This window comes from Scomber japonicus, chromosome 24 (assembly GCF_027409825.1).
Source record: "Scomber japonicus isolate fScoJap1 chromosome 24, fScoJap1.pri, whole genome shotgun sequence".
Taxonomy (NCBI): Eukaryota; Metazoa; Chordata; class Actinopteri; order Scombriformes; family Scombridae; genus Scomber; species Scomber japonicus.
The window spans coordinates 8,859,974-8,884,590 of NC_070601.1; the positions used below are offsets into that span (position 1 = coordinate 8,859,974).

General features: G+C 38.4%; 3 protein-coding genes and 1 non-coding gene across 5 annotated transcripts; 2 read left to right on the forward strand and 2 right to left on the reverse strand.

The window, feature by feature from the left end:
- Positions 1 to 375: 375 nt before the first annotated feature.
- LOC128354191 (dTDP-D-glucose 4,6-dehydratase-like) lies at positions 376 to 4,932 on the reverse strand. Its single transcript, XM_053314457.1, has 12 exons — positions 4,744 to 4,932; positions 4,080 to 4,146; positions 3,876 to 3,944; positions 3,628 to 3,718; positions 3,394 to 3,542; positions 3,203 to 3,301; positions 2,825 to 2,884; positions 2,131 to 2,174; positions 1,821 to 1,986; positions 1,673 to 1,728; positions 1,421 to 1,518; positions 376 to 1,329 (listed from the first exon to the last, which is right to left on the reverse strand). Exons 1-12 carry the CDS (start codon positions 4,788 to 4,790, stop codon positions 1,226 to 1,228), a joined length of 1,050 nt encoding a protein of 349 aa, XP_053170432.1. The 5' UTR covers positions 4,791 to 4,932; the 3' UTR covers positions 376 to 1,225.
- Positions 4,933 to 5,585: 653 nt separating this feature from the next.
- On the forward strand, positions 5,586 to 12,806 carry gpr180 (G protein-coupled receptor 180). Its single transcript, XM_053314445.1, has 10 exons — positions 5,586 to 5,942; positions 6,864 to 7,007; positions 7,113 to 7,207; positions 7,303 to 7,408; positions 8,474 to 8,654; positions 8,829 to 8,878; positions 8,990 to 9,147; positions 9,266 to 9,463; positions 9,559 to 9,636; positions 10,022 to 12,806. Exons 1-10 carry the CDS (start codon positions 5,804 to 5,806, stop codon positions 10,175 to 10,177), a joined length of 1,305 nt encoding a protein of 434 aa, XP_053170420.1. The 5' UTR covers positions 5,586 to 5,803; the 3' UTR covers positions 10,178 to 12,806.
- A 542-nt stretch (positions 12,807 to 13,348) lies between these two features.
- On the reverse strand, positions 13,349 to 13,430 carry trnas-cga (transfer RNA serine (anticodon CGA)). Its single transcript has one exon. It is a non-coding gene; the product is annotated as a tRNA-Ser (tRNA).
- Positions 13,431 to 14,751: 1,321 nt separating this feature from the next.
- Positions 14,752 to 17,283, forward strand: LOC128354355 (small integral membrane protein 11-like). 2 transcript variants are annotated; one of them, XM_053314592.1, is made up of 3 exons: positions 14,752 to 14,836; positions 15,651 to 15,870; positions 16,750 to 17,283. In XM_053314592.1, exons 1-2 carry the CDS (start codon positions 14,822 to 14,824, stop codon positions 15,837 to 15,839), a joined length of 204 nt encoding a protein of 67 aa, XP_053170567.1. In that variant the 5' UTR covers positions 14,752 to 14,821; the 3' UTR covers positions 15,840 to 15,870; positions 16,750 to 17,283. The 2 variants fall into 2 exon arrangements, with proteins under 2 accessions (XP_053170567.1, XP_053170568.1); XM_053314593.1 differs by having other exon boundaries at positions 15,651 to 15,858.
- The last annotated feature ends 7,334 nt before the right edge of the window (positions 17,284 to 24,617 follow it).

Sequence of the window (24,617 nt, forward strand, 5' to 3'; positions counted from 1 at the left end):
GACTGGCCAGACTCATCAATGTGGACACACAGCAGGCAGCAGCACCGGCCTGGTAGTTAGTATTTGCTTTATGTATTAGTTTAGCAGTTGTGCACGAAGAGGAGCACTGCACGAAGAAAAAAAAAATACTGTGCATCTATTCTGATTTTACCACAAATAAAGGTTTGGATTTGCAAATGTAACAGGAGTCTGGATCTGTTTCTTCTTTGTGTGTGTGTGTGTGTGTGTGTGTGTGTGTGTGTGTGTGTGTGTGTGTGTGTGTGTGTGTGTGTGTGTGTGTGTGTGTGTGTGTGTGTGTGTGTGTGTGTGTGTGTGTGTGTGTGTGTGTGTAAAAGTGGAACAACACTAATACATTAAAGTGTATTAAATAGATTTATTTGCAGTTAAATACATTTTACAGCATGATTGAAAAACATTTAAAAAACTGAGATGCCCTTCTACTCATCCTTTTGTTATTAGGAGATGCTACAACATTGTTAAGGTAAATCAAAATGCTTGTTGTAAAAAGTCAAAACACTATAACATTCAGAAACTTCCTGCTGACTTTGAGCTTGGAAGGAAATGCAGCGATAGAAATGAGATTAAAGTTACTACTCTATTTTCTCCTAAAGCCTGAAACAAACTGTCTGGGAAGTACGTGAACGTGCACATTTGGAGTTCTGCAGAGTCAAAATGCTTCATGTTTTAAAGCTCAGTGATGCAGTTTGACAATTCAGGAATGATGTCTTTGATTTTTGCTTCTGTTTGACCAATTTCTTGTCTTGGAACACAGACTAGCTGCTCCTAGCTCAGAGCTCCAAATGTGGACGACAAATCCCAAAGTTTAGAGGTCCTACAATCTATTGCTTGTACTGGTCAATTGTTTAATGGCACTTTCAAGTTTCTACATTCTACAGAGTATGTTTCAGAGAAAATTAAGACTACTTGTTAATAATCTCATCTGAATCAGTAATCAACACTAAGATAAAGTGCATTTATTTCCAGGTGTGATGCTGATTTTCTTCACATTGCTTTGGTTGAAAGAAAGGCTCTGCCTTCCTGTTGGCTGGCACTTCAGGGCCTGCTGGTCCATTAATCATTTAACACAGACAGACAGACATATGTTCAGTATTTGTTATTTGGGCTGTAATAGCCTCTGTGCTACACAAACCTCATGTGTTTATATGAAAAGGTCAAAGCTCTGTGTCTTCAGTTCATTCTTCTTCCTGTCAGTCAAGCAGCAGGGCTATGCTGACGTCATGCATTTGTTGGCAGCACTTTCCAACTTGTTTCTGATTGGTCCTTGGTCCTCATCAGACCAGAAGTGTGGGTTGTCTTGGTACCATTTGACTAAAGAACACACACAAAGCAGGATGTTACTTTATTTGGACAGACCGTTGGATCAGAACTACTGTGATTAGTTCCTGTGTGTTAAATGTACCAGTCTGTCTGATGCCTTCAGCCCAAGACACTTCAGCTCTCCATCCCAGCTGCTGCAGCTTTTCACTTCTGACGGGGTAGCGGAGGTCAACCCGCGGCCTACAGAACATTAACACATTCAGCTGAGTCTCATGTTGATGAAAATAACTCCATGACATATGTATTTGATGCATGAGAAAAGTGTTACCATGAAGTTTAACAATTCAATTCAAGTCTGGCAATTTAGTCTTATAATCAGGTTAGGTTGACTCACCTGTCAGGTACAAATTCAAGCCAATCATTTAATTCAGAGTCTGGCACATTCTTGACCTGAAAACATGCATAAAGGTTTAATAAATATATTAGAATGTTTAAATACATTGAATTAAGTTAAGTTTAGTTCATTTACATCCCAAACCCACCATCTTAATAAGTTCCCTGGCCAGCTGAATGATGGGAATCTCGCAGTTTGTGCCCACATTGTAGATTTCTCCCACAACCCCCTTCTTCAGAACCAGCAGGAAGGCGTTGACGGCGTCATCGACAAACAAGAAATGGCGGGATTTAGGGAGGGTTCCCTGGATGGTACTGCAGCAGAGAAACAAGGTTGGTTTATCTGTTTAATATGCTTTAAAGCAAACTAGACATGGATTCAGACCACAAGGTTGCCAGTTTGAATCCTGAGATGTGTGTAAAGCAGGATGAACTTTCCAAAATAGAAATCAAACGTACCATTTCTTGTTCATTTGCAAGAGGGTGAGAAACCTTGGAATGACCTGCAAGATGAAAAAATACGGTTTTAAGTCTAGTTTTAAACCACCTCTGAAATAGCTGTTTATATCATATTTGTATATACTACCTATGTTTTAATTGTTTTATTTGTCTCTGCTTACTATCTAAATCTAATTTCCCTATGTTGAAATATGTATGTTAAAACTGCACCTATATTTTATGGTTTTGAAAGGTGCTATAGAAATAAAGTTTGCCCACAGCATGCAAGTAAATGATCAGATTTGACCTGATGAGCACCTTTATTAACAATGAGTCTGACCTCATGCTGTTTCTCAGCAACTCCACCCCAAAGCTAAAGGTTTAATCAGCCAGTATGACTGAAAACACCTGTTGTAAAAAAAATCAACATGCTCACCTCTATTTACCTGGTGCAGTGAAATCTGTATTATTCCTACCTAATGTTTCCTCTATTTGCAAAACAAGCCTAACTAGAACCAGGTAAGGACAGTTGTTATAATACAGGACAAAAAAGTGTGGGAAAAGGGAATATTTTCTTGATTTTATACAAGACAAGTTGAGGCTCCTAAGGGCTGATAAACCTCAGACCAATCAATCTTTTAGACTAAATGTTTTTCAAAGAAACAAGCTCCAAGACTACAACTAGGAACCGTGTGGTCAGAGGGTGTCTCTGTACCTTCTCAGTGTACTGCCTGGGCCCGTAAATGTTGTTGCTCCTTGTGATATTGATGGGAAACTAATAACAGATAACAGAGTGGCATCAGCATACACTTAATACAACTTAATACCTTTTTAGATAAATGTTTAAATTATTTCAGACTTTAATAAAAGTGGTGATTACAGTGTGATTCCTACGGTGGCCCTGAAGGGCAAACGACAATGACAAAAAGAAAAACACAATGTAACAATGTAACATGTATCACAAATAAAAGCAGCAATTTCTCACAATTTAGAAGCTGAAATCAAGTTTTTGTTTAAAAAAATTTAAATTGTTAAACTTCTTAAAAACTTTAATTTAGAAGCTACTTCCCTGCCTCATGGTGCATGTTTGTACCTTATATTTGTCCCAGTAGGATCTGACCAGGTACTCTGCAGCTGCTTTAGTGGCAGAGTACGGGTTGGACGGCCTCATTGGGCTGCTCTCATCAAACACCTGCAGAGAAAAATAAAAAAATCCATCAACATACCTACTAAATGTCCCTACAGTGAACCCAGACTCCTTGAATCCACCAAAAAATCCCTGACCTCATCCAGACTGGCTCCATACACTTCATCAGTGCTGACGTAGATGAAGCGTTGTGGCTGGTGTTGGGCCTGATGTGCGGCTCCAAGCAAAATTTTGGTTCCATCGATGTTAACCCGCTGGAAAGTAGACGGAGTTTCAAACGATGCCTCTGAGGGAACAAATGAAGTAAAAGGATCATCAGTAAAATCATCCCTGTACACACACACACCTCATGTTGAACAACCGCTGCTTACCGACGTGCGTTTTAGCTGCCAGGTGGAAAATCACATCGATGTTTTCTGTGTTGAAGATGTGGTTTACCAGCCGAGAGTTGCACACATCCCCCTGTTAAAGACAGACAGACACGGGAAAAAGAAAGTAGAACAAAAATAGTCACTGTTGGTTATTGTTCTTGTTATGTTTTAGCTGAGGTCACTATATCACAGGCTGCTGACAGAGCTTATCTATCAAGTTATATAATGCTGATGTCTGCAGTTCTCACCCTGATAAAGGTGTAGTTTGCTCTGTCTTCAACACTCTCCAGACTCCTGGGGCTGCAGCAGTAATCCAACTGGAAGAGATCACATTTGTATTTTAACTCACCACTGACACATGTACATTTAATATATTCACTCATTCCACTACTTTAACTACATCAAGCTGATAATACTTATATATTACTTATATATACTAAGCAATGACTAACATTATCCAGATTGATAATCCTCCAGTCGGGGTGTCTTTTGACCAGTGAGCACACAAGATGAGAGCCGCTAGAAGAAACAGAAGAGAGATGGAAGTAAACATAAGACAGACTAACATTTAACAATAAGAGAAGTGTAAATTAACTCTGTATCAGCCTTAAAGTGCCTCAAGTGGCCCCCTTTAAAAGGACGGTCACAATTTTCTAGGTGTGTCTTGTGTGTAATAATACCTCACCTCATATTTCTGGTTTTACCCACTTTTTTAATTACTTTACTTTATTATTCCTGTATTATATTTTAATTACCTTTTATGTTATTTGGGTATTCCTACCTAAAGGGCAAGCCTATGAGCATGATTTGAGGTATTAAAACTAGTGTGTGGTCCAATATGCATTTTATACAAGTAAATTGATGCCTCCAGTGTAAATTTACCACAGATTTTAAAGTGGTAATTCTACTTTTCGTGGGAAAAACCAGATCAGATTGTTTTAATACAAGTCATCACTGGAAAACTTTAACTTAATACACAACTTCCTTTTTTTGTGTGAGCAGCCTTTTCTCTCATATCTTATGTCATGTTAGTGTGTTTATAACTGAGCTATGCACGGTAATAGACATCATTTCTATGTTTATTTTTTTAGGTTTGTGAGAATTATAACAACTCACATGAATCCAGAGCCTCCAGTCACCAGAACGGTCCTGTTGAAGTCCATCACGACACTGGACGAGCTGGACCTTAATGTCTTCTATAGATGTAAAACGACATTTTAAACTCCTGTGTAAGAGTTTGATTTATTCTTAATAGTTATAATTCGTTATCTAGCCCCCTGGCTAATTGGCACAGCGGATGCATTGTGTAATGTGCGACAGTCGCGGAAGGTTTTACGTTAGTGTTGACACGTTGGAAAAGGGAGGGAGGTTTGGCGCAAATACAACGCTTCCTGCTCTCTGATTGGTTATTATATGTGACGTAGTCGAACTGGTGCTGTGTGATTGGGTGATTCCAAATCAATCAAACTGTCAACGTTGCCAAGTGGCCACGGCAACAGGGTCAAGTTAGCTACAGTAGCTACGATACACATGTAAAGTCCGGAAGTTATTTTCAAAGGTTATTGCCATTTTTTTCTCTTAAAATATGTTTAAGTCACGTTTTACCATTTTACATCCACATTTTATCAACCACAAAGCACAATTTTAGGAAATACAATGAGAATCTTGAGTTGTTTTGGTGTCATCCTTCACACCATTTTTTGTTCTTATTTCTTTCAATCACTCTTTATTTGTGTCTGTGAATTACATTTATTTCGATTGTTGTTCAATAACAATTTAAGATAGCATAACAACATAACATAAAAATAATAATAAACAAACAAAACACACATAAAAGTAAAACAAATTAGCTAAAACAACAATAACAAAATAAAGCAAAAACAAAACCATTAGTCATTTTTGTTTGAACATTGAATCACATAACACAATCACAAACAGTGAGATTAAAACCACAAATAAAGACACCCAAGAGGTTTAACTATTCAGATAAAAAGTTGAAATGTAACATTATATTGTTTTGAAAGGCTTTTAATTTGGAGTAGGAGCAGATGACTTCCGGCTCGTTGCTATGTAACGGTGGTAACTTGACGCAGCTGGTTGACTTCTGGCTTCGTGGCTCATTGAATTGATTAGCTAACATTTATTTCTGTTTTTACAGCGTTAGATAGCGTAAAACATGTCTCATGTTATAGCCACACTTATAGCTGCAATACTGCTCAGTTCAGACGCTTTGGGGAAAACTGTGAAGGGACTTTTCAAGAGCGAAGTGGCGAGACAGCAAAGCGGCCAGTTCATCACTAAATTCATGTACCAAGGTGAGCAGATAGCTGTGTTTTCCTGCTAACGTGTCATATCTCTACTGAGGCAGGCTCATACTGCATTCACTCTTACAGATTCAAATCACTGCTTCTTTCGCTTTTCTTTGCATGTCTTTTAATTGCACGCCATCATCACTTTAATCATGTATGCACTGATGAATTACATCATTTTTATTGTAGCACTTATTTCATTTGTCAGTGTTTTTTATTCAGGGAGACTTGGAGTGACAGCTTTATTAATTGCTCCACTTAAAGGGCAGCTTCATATTTTTTCCCGAGCATCTCTTTAAACTACAGTCAGGCCCAAAATGAACGTTGAAACAGGTTTTTTCTTGCTGTAATAATTTTTTAGAGACATACATACAAATTGTCAACCTGCCCTTTTTAAGTTAAAAGCCCTGCAGGGTACAGATCAGCCACTCTTCAAATGTTTCTACTTGATTCAAGAAAAAGGAGGGAAAACCAGTGATGGATGAAGTATTCAGATCTTTTCACTTGAGTAATAACAAAGTAAAAGTCCTGAATCCAAAGTGTTACTTAACTGTTATCAATCAAATACAGATTATTTTGAAAGCATTATTTTATTGCTAACAAATACATGTTACATGCCAATTTTTGATACTTTTGAGAAATTAATACTAATAATACGGCATCATATTAGTGTACAAAATGTTTTCATATTAATTATAATGCAGCTCAAAGTGCATAACATGAGAAAAAATACATTTTAGACAACAATTAGAATATTAAAAAATATAAGTTTATGTAGAATCTTCATGTGAAATGTATCTAAAGCTGGGAAAATACAATCCAAAATCTTAAAAAACTCATTACATTTTCCTCACAGCTTACAGTAAATCACATAGGAATCAGAGAATTTTTCCTTTCAATCTAACAGCCGTCTCTTTCTTTCTGTAGGTGATGACAGTCTGTTCGTCTGCCGGCTCGATAACCCCGCTCTGGCTGCAGAGAAGGAGTCCAGATTGCTGCTGTATCAGGACATGGACCCAGACCTGGACAACCTCAGCTGCTCTGACAAATTCACTCGAGCCCGGTTCATCAGTAAGACGACTTGATACGATGGATGTGATGCAGCTGTATTGATCTCCTCTCTTTCCACCGCACTGTCACTTTCACTTAACATTGCTGTGTTTCTCCTTGCTTCAGTTTCACTCACTCAAGAAGAACACAACCAGACGATCCCTCATCAATCCTCCCCTAAAGTCTGGCAGGCCCTGTATGCTGACAGATACACATGTCAGGTAACATCTGATGTGGCAGCAGCAGAGTAATATCCAGTGTCAGTAGGTTTTATGGACAATCAGAGCAGTGGTATGTTGTCTGTCTGTCTCTACAGGAAGGCGCAGTGATTCCTGCTCATGCTGATCTCAGTTTTACTGTCCTGCTGTTCAACCCCGACTCAGCAGGAAACCCTCTGGATCACTTCAGTGCAGAGGAGGCAGGTTAGATATCCCGAATACTTGCTGGGAATCACACACTGTGCTGCATCTGTTTGTTTGTTGGAGATAGGGATTGCATCATTATTATCTTAGGTAGAAACTCCAACTTTAACATTTGCTGTATTTGATTTTTGCTAGCAGAACAAGGGAACTCCAAATAGTGACTTATTACAGAAGCCAGTATAATAAACAGTACGAGTTATGTCACCATATTTTCTGTATAATTTTAGTCATCCACATCTACTGTTATGTGTCTGTAGTGCAATTAAAAAAAGATGTTTGTGTTAAATATTTAAACAAAAGGAAACACTGTCAATAATGGCTTTCTGGATGCTATGGGATACTATATTATTATATTGGATACTGATTATCTCAAAACTGCACTATTCAGAGATGCAACATAATAATGATATAGTTATATTAATCATAACTTGTAAGTAATTCTTACTGTTAAATCAAATCATCTGATATTTTGCTTTTATGTAAAGCACATTGAGTTGCCCCTGGACTATAACATAGTCCTTTTTCTAGATATAAAAATAATAATGATAATGATGATGATAATAATAATAATTATTATTATTACAGTGACAGGCCATGCAGGAGTGTTCATGTGAGTGGAGAAAGTGCTGCAACTTTTCATGGGTAATTGATGACAGGGCGATAGAGGCAGATACATTATGGTCTAATGCTTCACATAGCACTCTTGCTAGACCATTTAGGTTTTGCACTCTGTTGCTCTTGCCGCTCATTTTGCTCTTTGCCCTGCATCTTTTGTGGCTTCTTTTTTTCTTATGTTGTTAACCACCTCTGAGGCAGTGTACAAACTCAGTGTGGGTGGGTGGTGGAGGATGTCGGATGCCTCAGAGGTCAGTGCTGATCTATTGTCATCAGCTGCTGCTACTTTTTCTTCTACTTGTTCAATCAGTGCTGCTTAATAAGTCACAGCCAATGAGTTGAGTTGTATCCTCTCCTCTGCACCTGATGTGTGGTACTCGTGGGGATTGCTCCAGACTGAGGCATCTGCATCATTCATGTGGGACTCTTTGTATCCTCTCTCTCTCTCAGGTCTTCATAGTTTCTACTTCCTCCTGCTGCTGGCCTACTTCATCGCCTGCTGTATCTACATCCAGCCTCTGTACCAGGCTCTGAGGAAAGGAGGTCCCATGCACACTGTCCTCAAAGTGTTGACCACAGCGCTGGCGTTACAGTGCTGCTCCGCTCTCTGTAACTACATCCACTTGGCCAGGTAGAGTCAGGAAAAGCCGACAATCCTGCCCCGTGATTTAAAATATTAACATCTACTGTGAACAGCAGGGTGATGTTCCCTTTACAGAAAGTGAAATTAATCATGCATTGGTACTGAGAAGAATATGAAATAATGTACTGATGGCTTCCTGTCTCCTCATCTTCTGCTCTGCAGGTACTCCAGAGATGGTGTTGGTATTCCTCTGATGGGCAGTATGGCAGAGTGTATGTCATCATGTTCTCCTAAATATGTCTTTATTTTTATCTGGTTCTAAAGCTTGATTCCACTGTTTCATGACTTTTATTTTCACTCCTTCGGTTCCTGACCCTGTGCAGTCTGGGATATGGTGTCCCAGGTGTCCATGCTGTACACGTTACTGAGCCTGTGTATGGGCTGGACTCTGAGTCGAGGCCGGAAACCTCAGTCCAGACCTCTGCAGTGGGAACAGTCTCCGGCTTCCACGGCTGTCGCTGTCGGTGGAGTCGTCACACAGGTACGCAGGAGACATAATACGTATCTGTTAAGAGTGACGTGGTTCAGATTTAACCCAAAAAATACTACAAATCTCAGAGGAAAGTCAGGATTTTAAGAGAAGTGTGTGTCGTTTTCAGGGCGTGCTGCTGCTGTGGGAGCAATATTCAGAATCACACAGTGACCATCACAGCTACCACGCCCAGCAGAGTCTGGCAGGCCTCCTCCTCATAGCTCTGAGGGTGGGCCTGGCCCTCCTGCTGGCCTCTGTCCTCTACCAGATCATCTCCACTGAGAGGAGCACCCTGAAGAGAGACTTCTACCTCTGCTTCGCCAAGGTTGACTACACTCTACATTCAGTTTCTAACAACCTCCAGACAAACAAATATTTACCCACAGCTACTCATATGGTCTGTCTTGTTTATCTCTGCAGGGATGCTTCTTGTGGTTCCTCTGTCATCCTGTCCTCGTCCTCATGTCCGTTGTGTTCAGTGATCACCAGAAGGAAAAGGTTTGAGCACACATACACCGTAGCAAAGTGTCACTTCACGGTAGGAGGATTTGACCTTTGGCAGCTACATTTGAGGTGTCAAGTGGGAACAGTTGCTTCAGTTTTTAAATGTACCTCACTCGTAACTTGACCTTTTTGTTGCAGAGGAAACCTTTAGCTAGGCCAGTTGAAGCTTCAGGGATGAGATTTATTTCTCAAACTATAAAAAAGAACTTCAAGAAGTAAAAAAAAAAACACTTAGGGTCAAGCAGAGTTCAATTCAATAACAGATTTACTGTGCAGTAAGAAATGGAGACCAAAACACACATAAAGGAGAGTGAATATTGGATTTAGATGCCATAAAAATCAAGCTGCAGAGACTCATCCTTGTCTTCCCTCTCTGTAGGTGGTGACTATCGGCGTGATCCTCTGCCAGTCCATCTCCATGGTGATCCTCTACCAGCTCTTCCTGTCTCGTTCTCTCTACTGGGAAGTCTCCTCTCTCTCCTCCGTGTCACTGCCGCTCACCATGTCCAGGACGAACCACAGGGGGCGCTACTGAGCATGTCCACTGGCTTCACCTAATCATCACGGGCAAAGGGGGGGGAAACCTCCTCACCTCCCTTAACCTCCCACCCTGTCATAAAAAAGGGGAGGGATCAACGAGAGGAGAGAGGACAAGAAGCACTGTCACACTGCAGGGACTGTTCTCCTCTGCTGTCTCTAGGGAGAATAATAATGGCTTCTAGTGAGCAAGTTACCAGAGAGCGACAAGATATTTACAGCAACACCCTACCTCTAGTGATTTTTGACTGGATTCAACATCAACATGAGAATGGAGCTGCCGAGCAGGAGGAGAGGTATTTAATGCAGGACCACCTAGAGAAGGGACACATGGCTTTCAAAGTAGGATGTCACAGCTAACAGCCAAAGCACGATTTCAAAACAGACAAACATCTAGATTTAAACGATGCATCAGCTGGCAAAGTAGTATAAGGAAACTTCTCTGCAAGGACACAAATACAATCTTTTTTGCTCTTGGCTTAGATAATCACACAAACAGCAGAATCACAGACTTACTATGAGATGCAGGGATGTCATTTGGAGCACAGATTGGAGTAGTTTGCTAGTTCAAGCTACTTAAATCATCCCTATCATTGAGCTTTATCCTCCTCACTAATCCAGACTTGGAGGAAAAGTGAGAGAAAGTAGCACAACACAGTAAAATATGTCAACAAATCCCATGAAAAGACCAAAACCAGCAATCTCAGTACTTTCTGATGTCCTACCCGTTAAAAAAAAAAGGGTCATGAATAATTAATTTCATTCATAAAATAGGCTCAGTAACAGCTGGGCACTGTAGTTTGTAGCAAAGAAATGCTAAAATAGGAGTGAATGGTATATTTGTTGGACTATTTTATGCTGCGGATTAATACACAGTTGGCACTTTAATGAGCATTTATGGCAACAGGATGGCATGTGCAGGATTGAATTATAAACTACAGTGCCCGTGTCCATGATAACGAAGAAAGATGACACCCAGGGGAAATAACTTGTATGTTTTTATTGGGTTTTAGCCAATAATGAAGGTCATAAATCAAACTATTGCTGCACAGACAATTGCTAGTTTTGGTCTTATGGGTTTTGTTGACAATAAGAGATGGATGAGGATGAAGTTAGATTGACATGTTTATTAGATAAAAGGGGGAAAGACACTTTAATGGTCTCGAGAGATGATGGTCAGACGTGTAAAGATGAATAAACTGATGGATATAGTACGTAGCTGGATGGAAGAGTAGAGAAAAGAGTGCTTCGTCTTTGCAGATCCAAAGTGATGAATATGAGCCAAACGATCCGTGTGAGATCAAGCTGTACTTTATTTATTTCCTCACTTTCAACATGATTTTATTAGCTAAACAGCATGTGAGGCCTGAACCTTTCTTGACAATATAAACTGTATGTATCTGGAGACTCACTGCATGACTTCTCTTTTGTTTCCCTTAGTATTACTCTTTTTTTTTCTTTTTTTTTTTTGTCATTGCATCATTATCTGGGGCACACACTACCTGGCTTCACATTCCAGTGTGTTCGAGAGTAAAACATGAACTCTAATGTTAAAAGCCAAAGTAAGCCAAAAAAAAAGAAGCTATGGCTATTGATTGCTTAAAAATGGATCCCATTGTGTAAATATTGTGCACTCTAATGATGTCCCCAAAACTTCCACTCTGTAAAATCATTCAGCTCTGGAGCCTGTAGCTTATTTTTGGTCTTTTTGACACATTTCACAAGATAGATTTCTCTTAAACTCACATCTGACACAAAGCAATTCTGACGTATTTATTTGTTACATATTTATTTCTCAAAGTGAATGTTTGAAAAGCAGCTTATACTGAATCTTAATCAGTCACTGTATATTTTCATATTCAATTAGTCTGCCATTACTCAAGGACCACCTTCTTGTTTATACCTGAGTTTTCCACCACAACGAACGGTCTTCATCAGAGATTGTTGTAACCAAAAACGACGGTTACAACAATCTCCACCTACATATACAACCACTTTGAAATCACATGACCCGAGTTCCCATATTTATGTCACATTACTACAACTTTGCCAATTACACCTGCTAATAATATCATGAGATGTGGTTGAAAGCTCTGGAAAAAAACAAACTTTAAGGCTCAATACAACAGACACCACAAAAACACATCAAATATTCCATTACCCTTTAAAATGTAAGTAATCTAATAGGTTATTGAGGGTTTCTGGCCAACATACTGAGCCACTGGGCCAGGACTCTAAATGTTCCTTACAATTGCATGACATAAAAATAAATACACCTCAGTTAATGACGTTATACTTGAAAATGAACTTTTGTTGGTAGTGTGTGTTTTCTGTGTATGTGCAGTGTGTACCGTATGTACACTTTAAACGAAAGCCTCAACTGTACATTTTATTTTGTCCACAAAGATAGGTTTATCCTAATTAGACAACATAGTATGAAGCTTTAAACATGTAGTAAATCAGTTGCAGATTTTTTTAAAACACACAATACAAGCATTCAGATGTTCTTTTTTGCAGTATTTTCATTTTGCAATTTTTTTACAATTATTATTGTCTACCACCTGTGGATATATGGGACCTGTGATCATGACAACTGTAATTAATATAACTGTAATAAAGTGAATTTTAAATAATGTGTGAGGAATGTGAGCGTTTGTTAGACTGTTGCATATTTAGAACATAAACACCAGCGCCATCTGGCGGCCATTTAGTAAAAGGTTTGCTTTTGGAATAGAACATTGACTTATTTTAAACAGATGGAAAGTTTATAAAGTTCATGCTATCATTAAGTAGAAAGTCCATGAAACTATCCATTGTCAACAATTTTGGTGTAGCATGGTCTCTTTATTGGTTTATTGGCTTATTTGCACATTTGTAAAATGAAATTCAGAGAAAAATAGTAAAATTAAAATAAAACGTGTGGGTAAGATAGAAACCCACTTTGAGCTTATTTTACAACCTCACAAGGAACAAAACACAATAACAAGGCAAAGTAAAATATAAAAATAAACAAAAATATCATGTGTTACCGGTTTGGTTTTGGGACAGGGAAATGTGACAAATGGTGGAGGAACACGTGGATTGCAATTAAAGCTGATACACTTTAAAGGATAATAACAAACATGGTTTAAGAAAAAAAGCATCGATGCAGATGGCATAAATGAAAATTCGTCACGAACAGGATTCGAACCTGTGCGGGGAAACCCCATTGGATTTCGAGTCCAACGCCTTAACCTCTCGGCCACCGTGACTACGCATGTCTATAGGATGCCAGATTAGTATATAAATGATACAGTAAAAATAGCAACTGAATTGACGTAGATTGCGTCTATATGTCTTTGAGGCGAATTTACACAGGCTGTGTTGAACATGCCGGAGATTTTATCCGCTAATACATGGAAAAACATGAGCGCCGAAGTAGGTTTCTTATTCCTACTTTCTCGTTTCCAGTCCACCTTAAAACTAGTATTTTAATGCCACCAGAGGGCGTTGTTCACTCATTTTTAAGATACTTCACTAACTGAAAAACGCAAAAACTAGAGCGAATGATGAACTTAGAGTAATTAATAACATTAAATTATCTTTAATAATTGTACAATCCTAGATGTTGATCATTTTAACTGCAGTCTTCTTGTTATTTCTGCCTATTTGCTGTGGACCCACCTGCTCGGTATTAAAAAGTTTCAATCAAGTTGTATTTGAGTTTTAATTATTTCTACTGCAGTATTTTTTTCTCACTGACCTCAAAAAAACTACATTTTTATTTGTTACAGTATCAATTAGCAAAATCCAGCAGCTAGAGCTTAACAATTACATATTTCAGACTGAAAAAACACCAATGAACTCTTTTCTTTGCACTCATGGCGAAAAATAAACTATCACAGAACATAACAAACGTAAGGGAGCTTGTAATTTACTCATTCCTGGACTGGCAGAGACAGAGACAGCAATAAGACTGAACACCCGTTTATGGGCATTAAGCTACAGTTAAAATGATCAACATTTAAGATTGTTATTCAATTATAGACCATATCAATCTATAGTCACATTTCTGGTAGGTGAATTCACTTGAAAATGAATCAACAACTCTGCTCTACAGGCGTTATGCCACTGTTAAGGTGGACTGGACAATTCCAACCAGAAGCTGTGAATAAAAAGCGAACTTCAGTGGTGGCATTTAAAGTGGATTGCAACAAACAAAAACAAAAAAACAAATTATTAGTATATTGGACTTTTATCACAGATTAACCAACCAATGCAATTAATGTTACAAAGAACACAATTAAACTCTCAAAAAAAGTTTAGTACAGTGTTTTTGACTCTTATGTATTCAGAGCAATCGTAAATTATTGTTTTGCAATTAGGGGCCAGACATGTAGGAGCCAAAATCAACCCTGAATAGAGTTGATTTTTTATAATTTTTATTTTTTATTTATTTTATTATCATGTTAATTATGTGTGTTTATTGAAACTTCGTGAAAGAGCCTGAGCTTACGTCGAGGCGTGGGTACGTTACATATGACGTCTGACACAAACTACATTTCTATTGGCCCGTCACTTCAAGTCCCGCCTTCTCTAGAGGAGCATATAACAGCTGTTTTTCTGTCGCAGAGAAGAAACTTGCAGTATAGAAGACGCAAAAATGATCAACTGGAAGGTAAATAAACACCAATTTATGCTTTCATAAACATAAATACATGTCTAGTTATAGTATACCTGTCATTTCGTTGTGGGTCCTGTTTATCTTGATAACATGTTGTGGTCTGTTAGCCTTTAGCTATCATCCGCCACAACTGCGGTAAACTTCATATGATCTCTTTATTAGTTTAAAACAGCGATGTCACGATAAAATTGCTGCATGTTTTGTGTATGTCTTTGCTGTGTGGGCTGTCTTGTGTGTTCTGGTGTTGCCCTACATTAATTTAGTGGATGAATAAAACGAGTATCACACTTCAGCTTGGAAATGAGTTAAAACTAGCCCTGCAGACTGATTGAAAACAACAACTGAAGCTACAACAGCTACAAATGTGTTGAAATAATACATGATACATATACATGATGAAACATGATAGGTTTCACTGCCGAATTAAAGTGTTCAGTGGTGGACAACATGTCTTGAAAGCAGCTGTGAGGTGTCTTAATCAGATCATAATCAGATATTTTGACAGAAGTTTGGACGGATGAAATCATGTGCATGGCCTCCATAGAAAGCACATGGTGTGCAGCTGCTTCTCTCTTTCACACATCCCCTCCTCCTTATACTCTGTGACAAAATTAACTCCCACCTCCCATCAGGACAGCTGAGACCTCTAATGGGGAGGGGGAAGACACATCTTCACCTTCACCAGGATGCCTGACTTTTCCAGAACTTTCTCATGTCTTCTTTCATTTTCTGCTGATCAGGAGAAATAGCTGTGACCTGCACTCATTGGAAAAGTGTCTGAACTTTGTGGCTGTCTGTGTCTTTTCAGGCTTTGGACAATGTCCCTATCCTCTTGTACATCTTGGCCCTGAAGACAATGTTGCTGTGTTTGGCGTTTGCTGGGGTGAAGATCTACCAGAGTAAGAAAGCAGATGCGGCCCTGAAGAAGCAGCGGGATGCGAAGAGGAAGCTGGCCCAGCAGACGCAGGAGCTCCTCGACAACTTGAAGGAAGACTGAGCAGAGGAGAGGAGCTGCTGTAGGTACACAGGTACTACACCAAGTCATTAAACTTTCTACTATGATTTTCTCAACTAATAGATTAGTCAATTACTCATTGTTTACCAAAACTCAAGTTGACATCAATTGACAATATACTCTGTTGGCTATCACAAAAGCTTTTTTAAAAAAAAAGCTGTTCAGAAGTGATTAATCAATTAGCTAAATTAATTTTCCGTTGCTTGACTTATTGATTAATCGACTGCCCTAATTGTTGCAGCTCTAATACATTCATTACATAGTTCTACCTACAGGAATGTAGCTACAGCAGTGATTCATTACACTTTTGGTATAATTTCCATTTTAGCATCATGTATTTCTATGGCATGATTACACATGCACCAAAACACTGCCTTACAACACAACCCACTGTTGCAAACAACAAAAAAGCACCACAAAACACAGAAATAGCAGGTTTTATACTTCTAATCCCCTTCAAATATACTTGACTTGTACATTTATTGGAAATTAACTATTGCATGAATTTAAATTATTTTACAACATATCTATTAGCATTGATGAATTATCGTGTGATTTGTGAAGGGTTTTCCAATCATTTGTTGTTATAAGTTGAAAGTATGAACAGAAAGGAGTGGCAATTGAAATATCCCAACAATTTAAAAAAAAAAAAAAAAAAAAAAGCTAGATTCAAGATCTTTTTACAATACTACATCTCCATATGTGAGCCATTTACATTATAGGCAGTCACCATCGATGTACTGTACGTTAACTAGTCCAATTAACTGGTTTTCAGTGACATCATGAGGGAAATTGTTATATGATGAGATACATTTTGAAAGATTATGATTTTGATATTACGAGATAAAGTAAGTGTGATCGATCTCACTCACTGTCCTTATCTCCTCTTCAGGGAAACATGGCCTGAGCAACAAAGCCAGTTCTTCAAATACGAGCCAGATGTCTGACAGTCGGCAACAGGGGGACTTTCCTGTGTGTCAGGAAATTGTGTTGTTTCAGCACCAAGACTGTTCATCATCATATCGGTTTTATACATTTTGTGCACAAAAACGTTTAACTTCACCAGGTTTTTATATAATGAAAGTGGGAACATGAGAGATCAGTGAGATAAGGGATTGTTTTTTAGCATAGATGAACATCAGCTAATTTGTGGGCTCATCTTCCTCAATCATTTTCTGCCTTGTTTGTGTTTCCATCCCCCATCCATCACTTCAGCTGAGGTTGTCAATCAAACTCACTGGAAACTTGAATATGCTTCACTTTGTACTACCCTGTTTTTAGAAGAAAAAGTAATATTTAAGATTGTCAAAACTGCTTATTTACATTACATGGTATTTATTCTGACTTTGTAATATTACTTGTAAATTGTGAACCAGCTTTATGCTTATATTTTGTAATTATTTTGTGGTAGTAAATAAAAATTGCTGCACAAATTATATCTTTTGTTCTTATTAATTTACCAGGTATGGCCGTAAGCGAGAGAAGCACTCACACACAAGCTATTTATACATGATGTTACGTCATATATATGTATGTGGTGATTGTTTATGATGCCTGTAGATTGTGTATCTAAAACACATTTTACTATAAAACAAAACAAGCAAGTGTAACAGCTGTAACTGTACATTCCTCTCCATGTTTCATCTTATCTGTACACATTATCATCAGAGGTTCCTGCTCAGAAAACACACTGATGTCTTTATCTGCATAAACCCACACAAGATGTTCACTGATGTTAAAACCTGAAGAGTTCGGTTTAGAACCTGCTATGTGTGAAGTTCCTTGAGATAACTCTGCTGTGATTTGGCGCTATACAAATAAAGATTGATTGATTGATTGATTGATTACTCATTTTAAAAATAAAATGGCCTGTTACCGAATTGAATCCACAATCTTAGAACTTGAGTGTAGCTGTCTAACACTTTGAGTGTATTTTGAGTGAATTCAAAGGGTTTAAGGTTGAAGCCAAAACTGCTTGGAGATTTTTTAAAGCCAGCATGTGGGTAGTGGGTTTAATCCTGAATCACAAGTCAGGCACAAAATCAACCACTGAAGATTGAAAACATTAATTGACAACACCTTGAGCCCATTTGAGCCAGCACTGCGCTGTGTTAAACAATGTCTTGAGCAGCTGCTGGATGAAGACTGAAAAGCTTTGGTGAAACCTCTCAGCAGCAGCTTGACTCTGTAGCTCAAAGTGTTAGACTGCAACCCTCAAGTTTTAAGATTGTGGGTTCAATTCAGTGAAGGGTCTTTTTATTTTTATAATGAATAACATGCTTAACGATTGAGACGGACTGTCTAAATCATCTATTTAAGGACTTGGTCCTGTAGTTTCAATAGTTTGATGAGTTTTTTGAGTGACAGCTCTTTGTTTCTGTGTATCAGTAGAGTTGTTGGTTCAATCCCACTGAGGAGTGAAAATATTAAATAAGAACAAACAGTTAGTGTGACTCTGTAGCTCAGTGTGTTGCTCTGTGAGTCTGTAGTCACAAGGTTGTGGGTTCAATCCCAGCTGTTGTTGAAGTTTTGTAAGTCAGACAAACTGCTGGAGACTGAAAAGCTGATGAAGACTTGTGGAGTTAGTGTATGGCTGTGGTTGAGTGTGTTAGACAGCCGGTTTGGATTTTAAGGGTGGTGGGTTCGATCCCGGGCCTGCATGAGACTTTTCAGTGACATCACAGAGAGGAGAGGTTGAAAAGTGTTGAGAGAAGCAGTGCAAGTGTGAAGGGGACCTGGTGTAGTGACGGAGCCGTTAACACAGATCTCAAATACGTCTGCGGACGTGAGGTGGCTGGTTCGATCCCTCTCCTGCATCAGTAACTGGATCATACTAAAACTGTGTCCCACGTGGAGTGGGTGAGGGGGGGGGCCTTGTCCTCCCCCGATGTTTCGGAGGTCTGCCTGCAGGGGGTTATGAGGGAAAAAATTCCATCTGGGTGACATTTTTTTAGTGGAAAGGGTGAACGAGTTTTTAAAACAGTTGGAAGTGTCTTGCCTATAACATGTTTGTTGCTTATTACACAAATACCCAATAGCCATAAGCCCACCGCCTTCCTATAGGCCTAAAATTCCAAATCCCCAAATGAAAGTGTGGATGTGGTTCCTTTCCTGTGGCACTTTAACCTGAGTGTGTGTACTTAGTGAAGCAGCCTATAGGGGGCAGTATGACTGGTGTGTAAACCTGAGTTAACAAGAATATTTCCATCCTGCTGCAGGGATTGAACCAACAACTCTTCTGATACACAGAGACAAAGAGCTGTCACTCATCCTGCTGAGCTATCTCTGCAGAGATAAACTGTGATACGTTTGATGAATACATTTGACAGGCTTTAAGTGACACTTAACTAATGAAAATAAAAGTTTAACATTTAGCTGACTCCTCAACTGAGAAGTTTGAGAATTGGAGTGAAAGAGAAGAGACACAGTCCAGCTGCTAATGTTTGTCTTAGTCTTTGTTTGGCGCTGCAGATGTTCTCTATGTATGTGTCTAGCCATGCTGTCTACAATCAATATCTTTAGTAATGTTGTTAAAGTGTGGTTTTAATGCAGTGTGTGGGAAGGTGTGTTGGTGGGAGGTGCTTAATTAATAAAGGGAGGTGCTTAATCAATAAAGGGAGGTGCAGCAGAGCTGGTGGTGCTCCTGTTGTGTGAGAGTGAAGCTAAATGTTTGTGTTTGTTCCAGGGAAGATGGTTTAACACAGTTCCCAGATGTAGTCATGGTGATTTAAAGTGAGATGAAGAAACAAAAAGTAGTTTCTAATAATCAGAAGTTGACTGTAAATAAGAAAAAAGTGATGTTTAGATTTAATATGAAGTTTTTGATGCTCTCTGGTGTTGACATGTCTACATATTGAGACATTAAATTTGATAAAACAATGACTGAACTCTTGTACTTTGAATAACTATGAGTGTATATGTGGGTAACTTATTAAAGCAAGTTTGTGGGAAGAAACAGAAAGATGTGTCTTCATTTAAAAGTTTGAAACATTTCTTACCCTGAATCTGGGTGTGCAGACAAGACAAAGACACCTCCATGTTGTGTTTGATTGGTCTCGTTAACACACCTGTTAGATCCAGCTGGGCCTGTCTGAAGCACTTTACTATGAGTTGTATGTAAAAAGGGACTTAAGAGCGGATTTAGGAGTAAAAAAGTCCAGTAAAATAATGAGTCAAAGTGTGGATGTAAACCTTAAACTCTGAAGTGACTCTAACAACAAGCTAATATATTTTAAAATACATAAGAGGAAAAATGGAGTCACATGACTGAAGGTTGAAAAGGCGACACAACCTGGTGTAGTGACGGAGCCATTAACACAGATCTCAAATACGTCTGCGGACGTGAGGTGGCTTCAAACCTTAAATTTTTCAATACATACGTTGAAAGCTGTGCAAAAACATCTGTTGGAGCTGTCTGATTATTTTTTGGTTAAAGTCTTGAATATCTTCAAGTCCTAAAAGGCTGAAATCCACTGTGAAAACTCTCTATAGCTCTGAGTGTGTAATATTTGGCACATATGGGTCAGCTACACCACTGAAGGTTGAAGAGCTCTGATGAAAACTCCTCTGTAGCATCTGGTTGTGTAGCTCACTGTGTCGGACAGTTTATTTGAAGTTTAGAAGTTGTTTGGAATTTTTAAAGTCAGACACACTACTGGAGATTGAAAACCTTGAAAGATGATCATTCACTTCTGTCTTGTTGTGTGGCTCAATGTGTTGGATGAGTGCGGGCAGATTCGAATCTGCCCGTTGCCAGCACCTGGATTGTCATAAGTGGTTAGTGTAGGAGGGCAAGGCAGGGAGGAGAAACACTCTGGGGGTGCTGCCCCCTGGAGTCTGGGAGAGGTGGAAGTAGGGGGTTATGGAACCATGGATGGCTTTTGCCAATAGTGCATGCTACCCCTCCCTCTTACCCTCTTATCTCCCCCTCCCCTCACAGCTGAAGGGGAGGGTCCTTGAATAAAGCTGCAGACACCCATCTGTGGTCCTGATGTGGCGTCATCGTCTACGGCGGCAGCAGCAGCAGAGATCTACAACTGAATAGAAACATAAAATTATGTTAACAATGTTATCTACAAAGACTCTTTTATTCCAAATGCAATTTCCATGGTCAACAAACTATGGAAAGCTAGATGAAAGGGAGGAGTAGGTAGGAGCACTATTAACGGGCTGGAATTGGCGTTTTCTACCCCTGGGGGGGTAAATGTGATGTGCTGTGTCCATCTCCCAGACATATGTCTATGTGTAATGGAATGAATGTGTTTATTTTATCTGCTCTATGTGTTCTATATATTATTTTTTACCAGTGAGATCAAAGACAATTTTCATGCACTAATGACAATAAAGTATTTCTATTCTATGTTTCAAGTTGAAATGGCAATTTAACCAAGTTACTCACAACAGCAGGAGGTGCTGGTAGTTCCACTGATGATGGTGAAGGAGGAGAAAGGAAGGAGGTCTGGGATGGGAAAGGATCCTGTAGAGTTAGACAGGCATCAACAACTTATTGTGTGTGTTTATATGCTGTAATACATTTGCCTGAAAAGAAAAACTTGTATTTTCTTTCTGAAGATTTTCTGGTGGTTGAATAAGCTTGAATAATAATTGAAAAATAACTAATAACACTGATGAGTCTGAAGATCATATTAACCACTAACAGTTATTTTACCCCTTTTTTTCCACATCTCCAGCGTTGGATGTACCTCTCTGGGGAGCAGCAAAAGATGAAGTGTCACCTGCAGGAGGCACACATGGAGCATCAGAGGGTCCCTTAAAAATACAGCACACACATATACAACACATATGGATTTATGGACTTGAGACTGATTTGAAGAATTGCAGGAGTGATGATTTAATATAGATGAGGTGTTTGCTGGACTCACTGGGAAATATTTGCAGGGTGCATGACATGTACAAGTAAGTTACGTTATTCATCTTGACTTGTTTTTATTAATTTCAACTAAATAATAAAAGTGATGTTTAATGACTGTTCTATTTTAAGATGCCGTTAAATTCTTTATGAAACAATTTTTAAACCTACAAGGGGCCTTAATTAGTTTAACAAGATCTGGCCTATAACTCACAAATAACCTGTTAAAAATAAAGTGGATTTCTTGCAACAGATCCACTATTTGGATTAATATATTATATTATTTATTATGCATAATACTGACAGCCTAGCAGGTGTTGCAGGTATTCTGTTATACTTACTTTTTTTTTAATAAATAAAAATATGAACTACAAACATGAAAGAGCAAGAAACACAGTGTAAAGTTACTGTACATAAAGTTAACATAAGTATTAAAGAAAGCAAACTTACCATGAAGAGTCCAAACAGCTGCTTTACTCAATGATGACAGTGTGACTACATGGTAGTCATGTGACCGGCATCACATGACTTTAGGTAACACCCCCCTCCAGGTAAAACTGGTGCTGGTGTTAGCCTACTGGTTATCAGACTGGTTCTGCTGCTGAAGCTAATCTTTAATGGTTCCATTTGGGTGTTGCTCTTAAAAATGTGAAGATGTAATCACAAGTCAGGCCCAAAATACACCTCTGAAGACTGAAAACATGAATTGACAACACCTTGAGCCAATTTGAGCCTGACCTCATTTTTTAAAGTAGCAAGCTGGAATTAAACTCACAACCTCTGAGTAAGTGAGAAGATGTCTTACCCAATGAGTCATTGATTCTTCATCTATCTATCTATATATCTATCTATCTATCAGCGCCAATGAGTGTTCACGTGTCACGTGATTACCCTTCCCCCCTCACCTGTACTGGCGGACTGAGCCCTCGCCGTGCTGTGACGCGTTCGACGTCACTTCCGGTCTGTGAGCAGCAAAACGTCTTTTTTCTATCTAAATGTCCTGTATCTGTATCTAAGTTTAAGTTTAAGTCTAAATTGATTTCAAGCCTTATCCGAAAACTACAAAAAAGTGAGAGAAAGGATGAATTCACAGTCCAATTTGTTCATGAAGGACATTGATCTAACAACATAACACATATGTAGCCTATGCTTTACATATTTTTTTCAGTCAGTGTTTATGGTTTATTGCCTGTTCAACAGTTTCACATTATACAGTTAATAATGTGAAACTACTAATTCAAGTCTATTCAAGTCTCCAGAATATAAGGGATATTGTTCACTATACTACTGTTATTAAGGGCTTGTGTGTTTAAATGTACATCAACGCGAGTTGGCACAGTCTCTGCATGCGGATAGTAGTGGGCCGGTCTAGACCAAAAAGTCCAGGACTGAATTTTTTTTTTGATTCAGTTGTTTTTAATAACATATTCTTCTATTTTTGTTAATCCATGAATAAATTAATAAATTAAAAAAAAGATTTTATTTATTCCTTTAAGATGTCATTAACAGCCTACCTGTAGCCTACCTACATACCGAGAAAGAAAATAACTAAATGTTTGTGTGTTGTAACATTATTAGAAACTGGTACTAATAACAAGTGTGCCAGAAATGGACATGGTGCCTCTGATATATTTATATAAGTTTAAATTGTGGGTGACTACATATTATAGTATGCTGTCTTGACTGTAATTACATATATTGAAGTAGAGCAGCAATCAGAAGATAGAAGCACCTGCTGTTCACCACTGGATGTTAGGTTTGGTTGGAGTTCAGTGAATGCCCCCAAACCCTAAAAGTTTCCCTGTTAATGACTTAAAATTCAACAGCAATCACAAACCATCAACAAAATATATGATATTCTTTTGCAATGAAAAAAAAATCTGTCTACAATTTTAGAACGACTCTTTTATTTGGAAAAAGAAATGTTTTAAGTCACTTGTAGCTCTGCCTTTAAACACAATCACCTCCAATTTCATGTATTTTTCTTTAATTCCTTTTTATAAATTAGAATGGTATATTATGCATGCAATACCGCATTAGCCGCTTAGGTTTTCATCTTCCACAGAAAAAAAGAAAAAGAAAGATAAAACACAAAATTCCCTTAAAAGTCCAGATGAAGCTGCTTGGAAAAGGGTGGTTGGAGAAGCCACAGCATGAAGCGATGTACACAGTTTGCGGTTGCATAGTACAGTACATGGAGTTCCTCATTTTAAAACAGCATGCCGTTTTTGTATTGCACATTACTGAAACTTTGTATGCTGGACCTTGCTGTTGTTCCAAGTGTCCCACGTAGGGTCGTCGTCTCATTTCAGCACATGTATACAGCAAATAGCATCTCTCAAAGACATTATGTACATTTATTTGTTATAAAAATAATCGCCAGCAAATATTCATCTATTATTTTTCTAGTGGAATAAATGTTTGTTCTTTAGCTTCTTTTTTTTTCTTTTGTTTTACATTTTACCAAAGAAAATCCTCCCTATTATTAATTTCTGTATTTTGTGGTCACCTTGAAGATTTAAATCCAGGATAAATAAAATTTGTATGTATGTCACCTTTGAGACAAAAGTTTGGCCACAGGTAAAGTTTGAGCTAAAGTAAAAGAAAGCCAGGACGTTGTTGAGGTCTGTAAATGAGCGTGGTTTTATATTTTCTATTAGATCTAATTCCACGACTCTAAAAAGGACATTTCTCATAATTTTAGAGTGTTAACAAAGACAGGGATGGTGAAACGCTGGTCTGGAAATCCCTTCTGATTGTCTCAAGCAGCCCAGCCCGACATTGGTTGGTTTGATTTCAAATGGAAAATGACTTCCTGTTCAATCAACCAATGGGATTCATGTTATGGGGCAGAATGAGACATAAGCGTGCTTGTAAACAGTAGCATATGC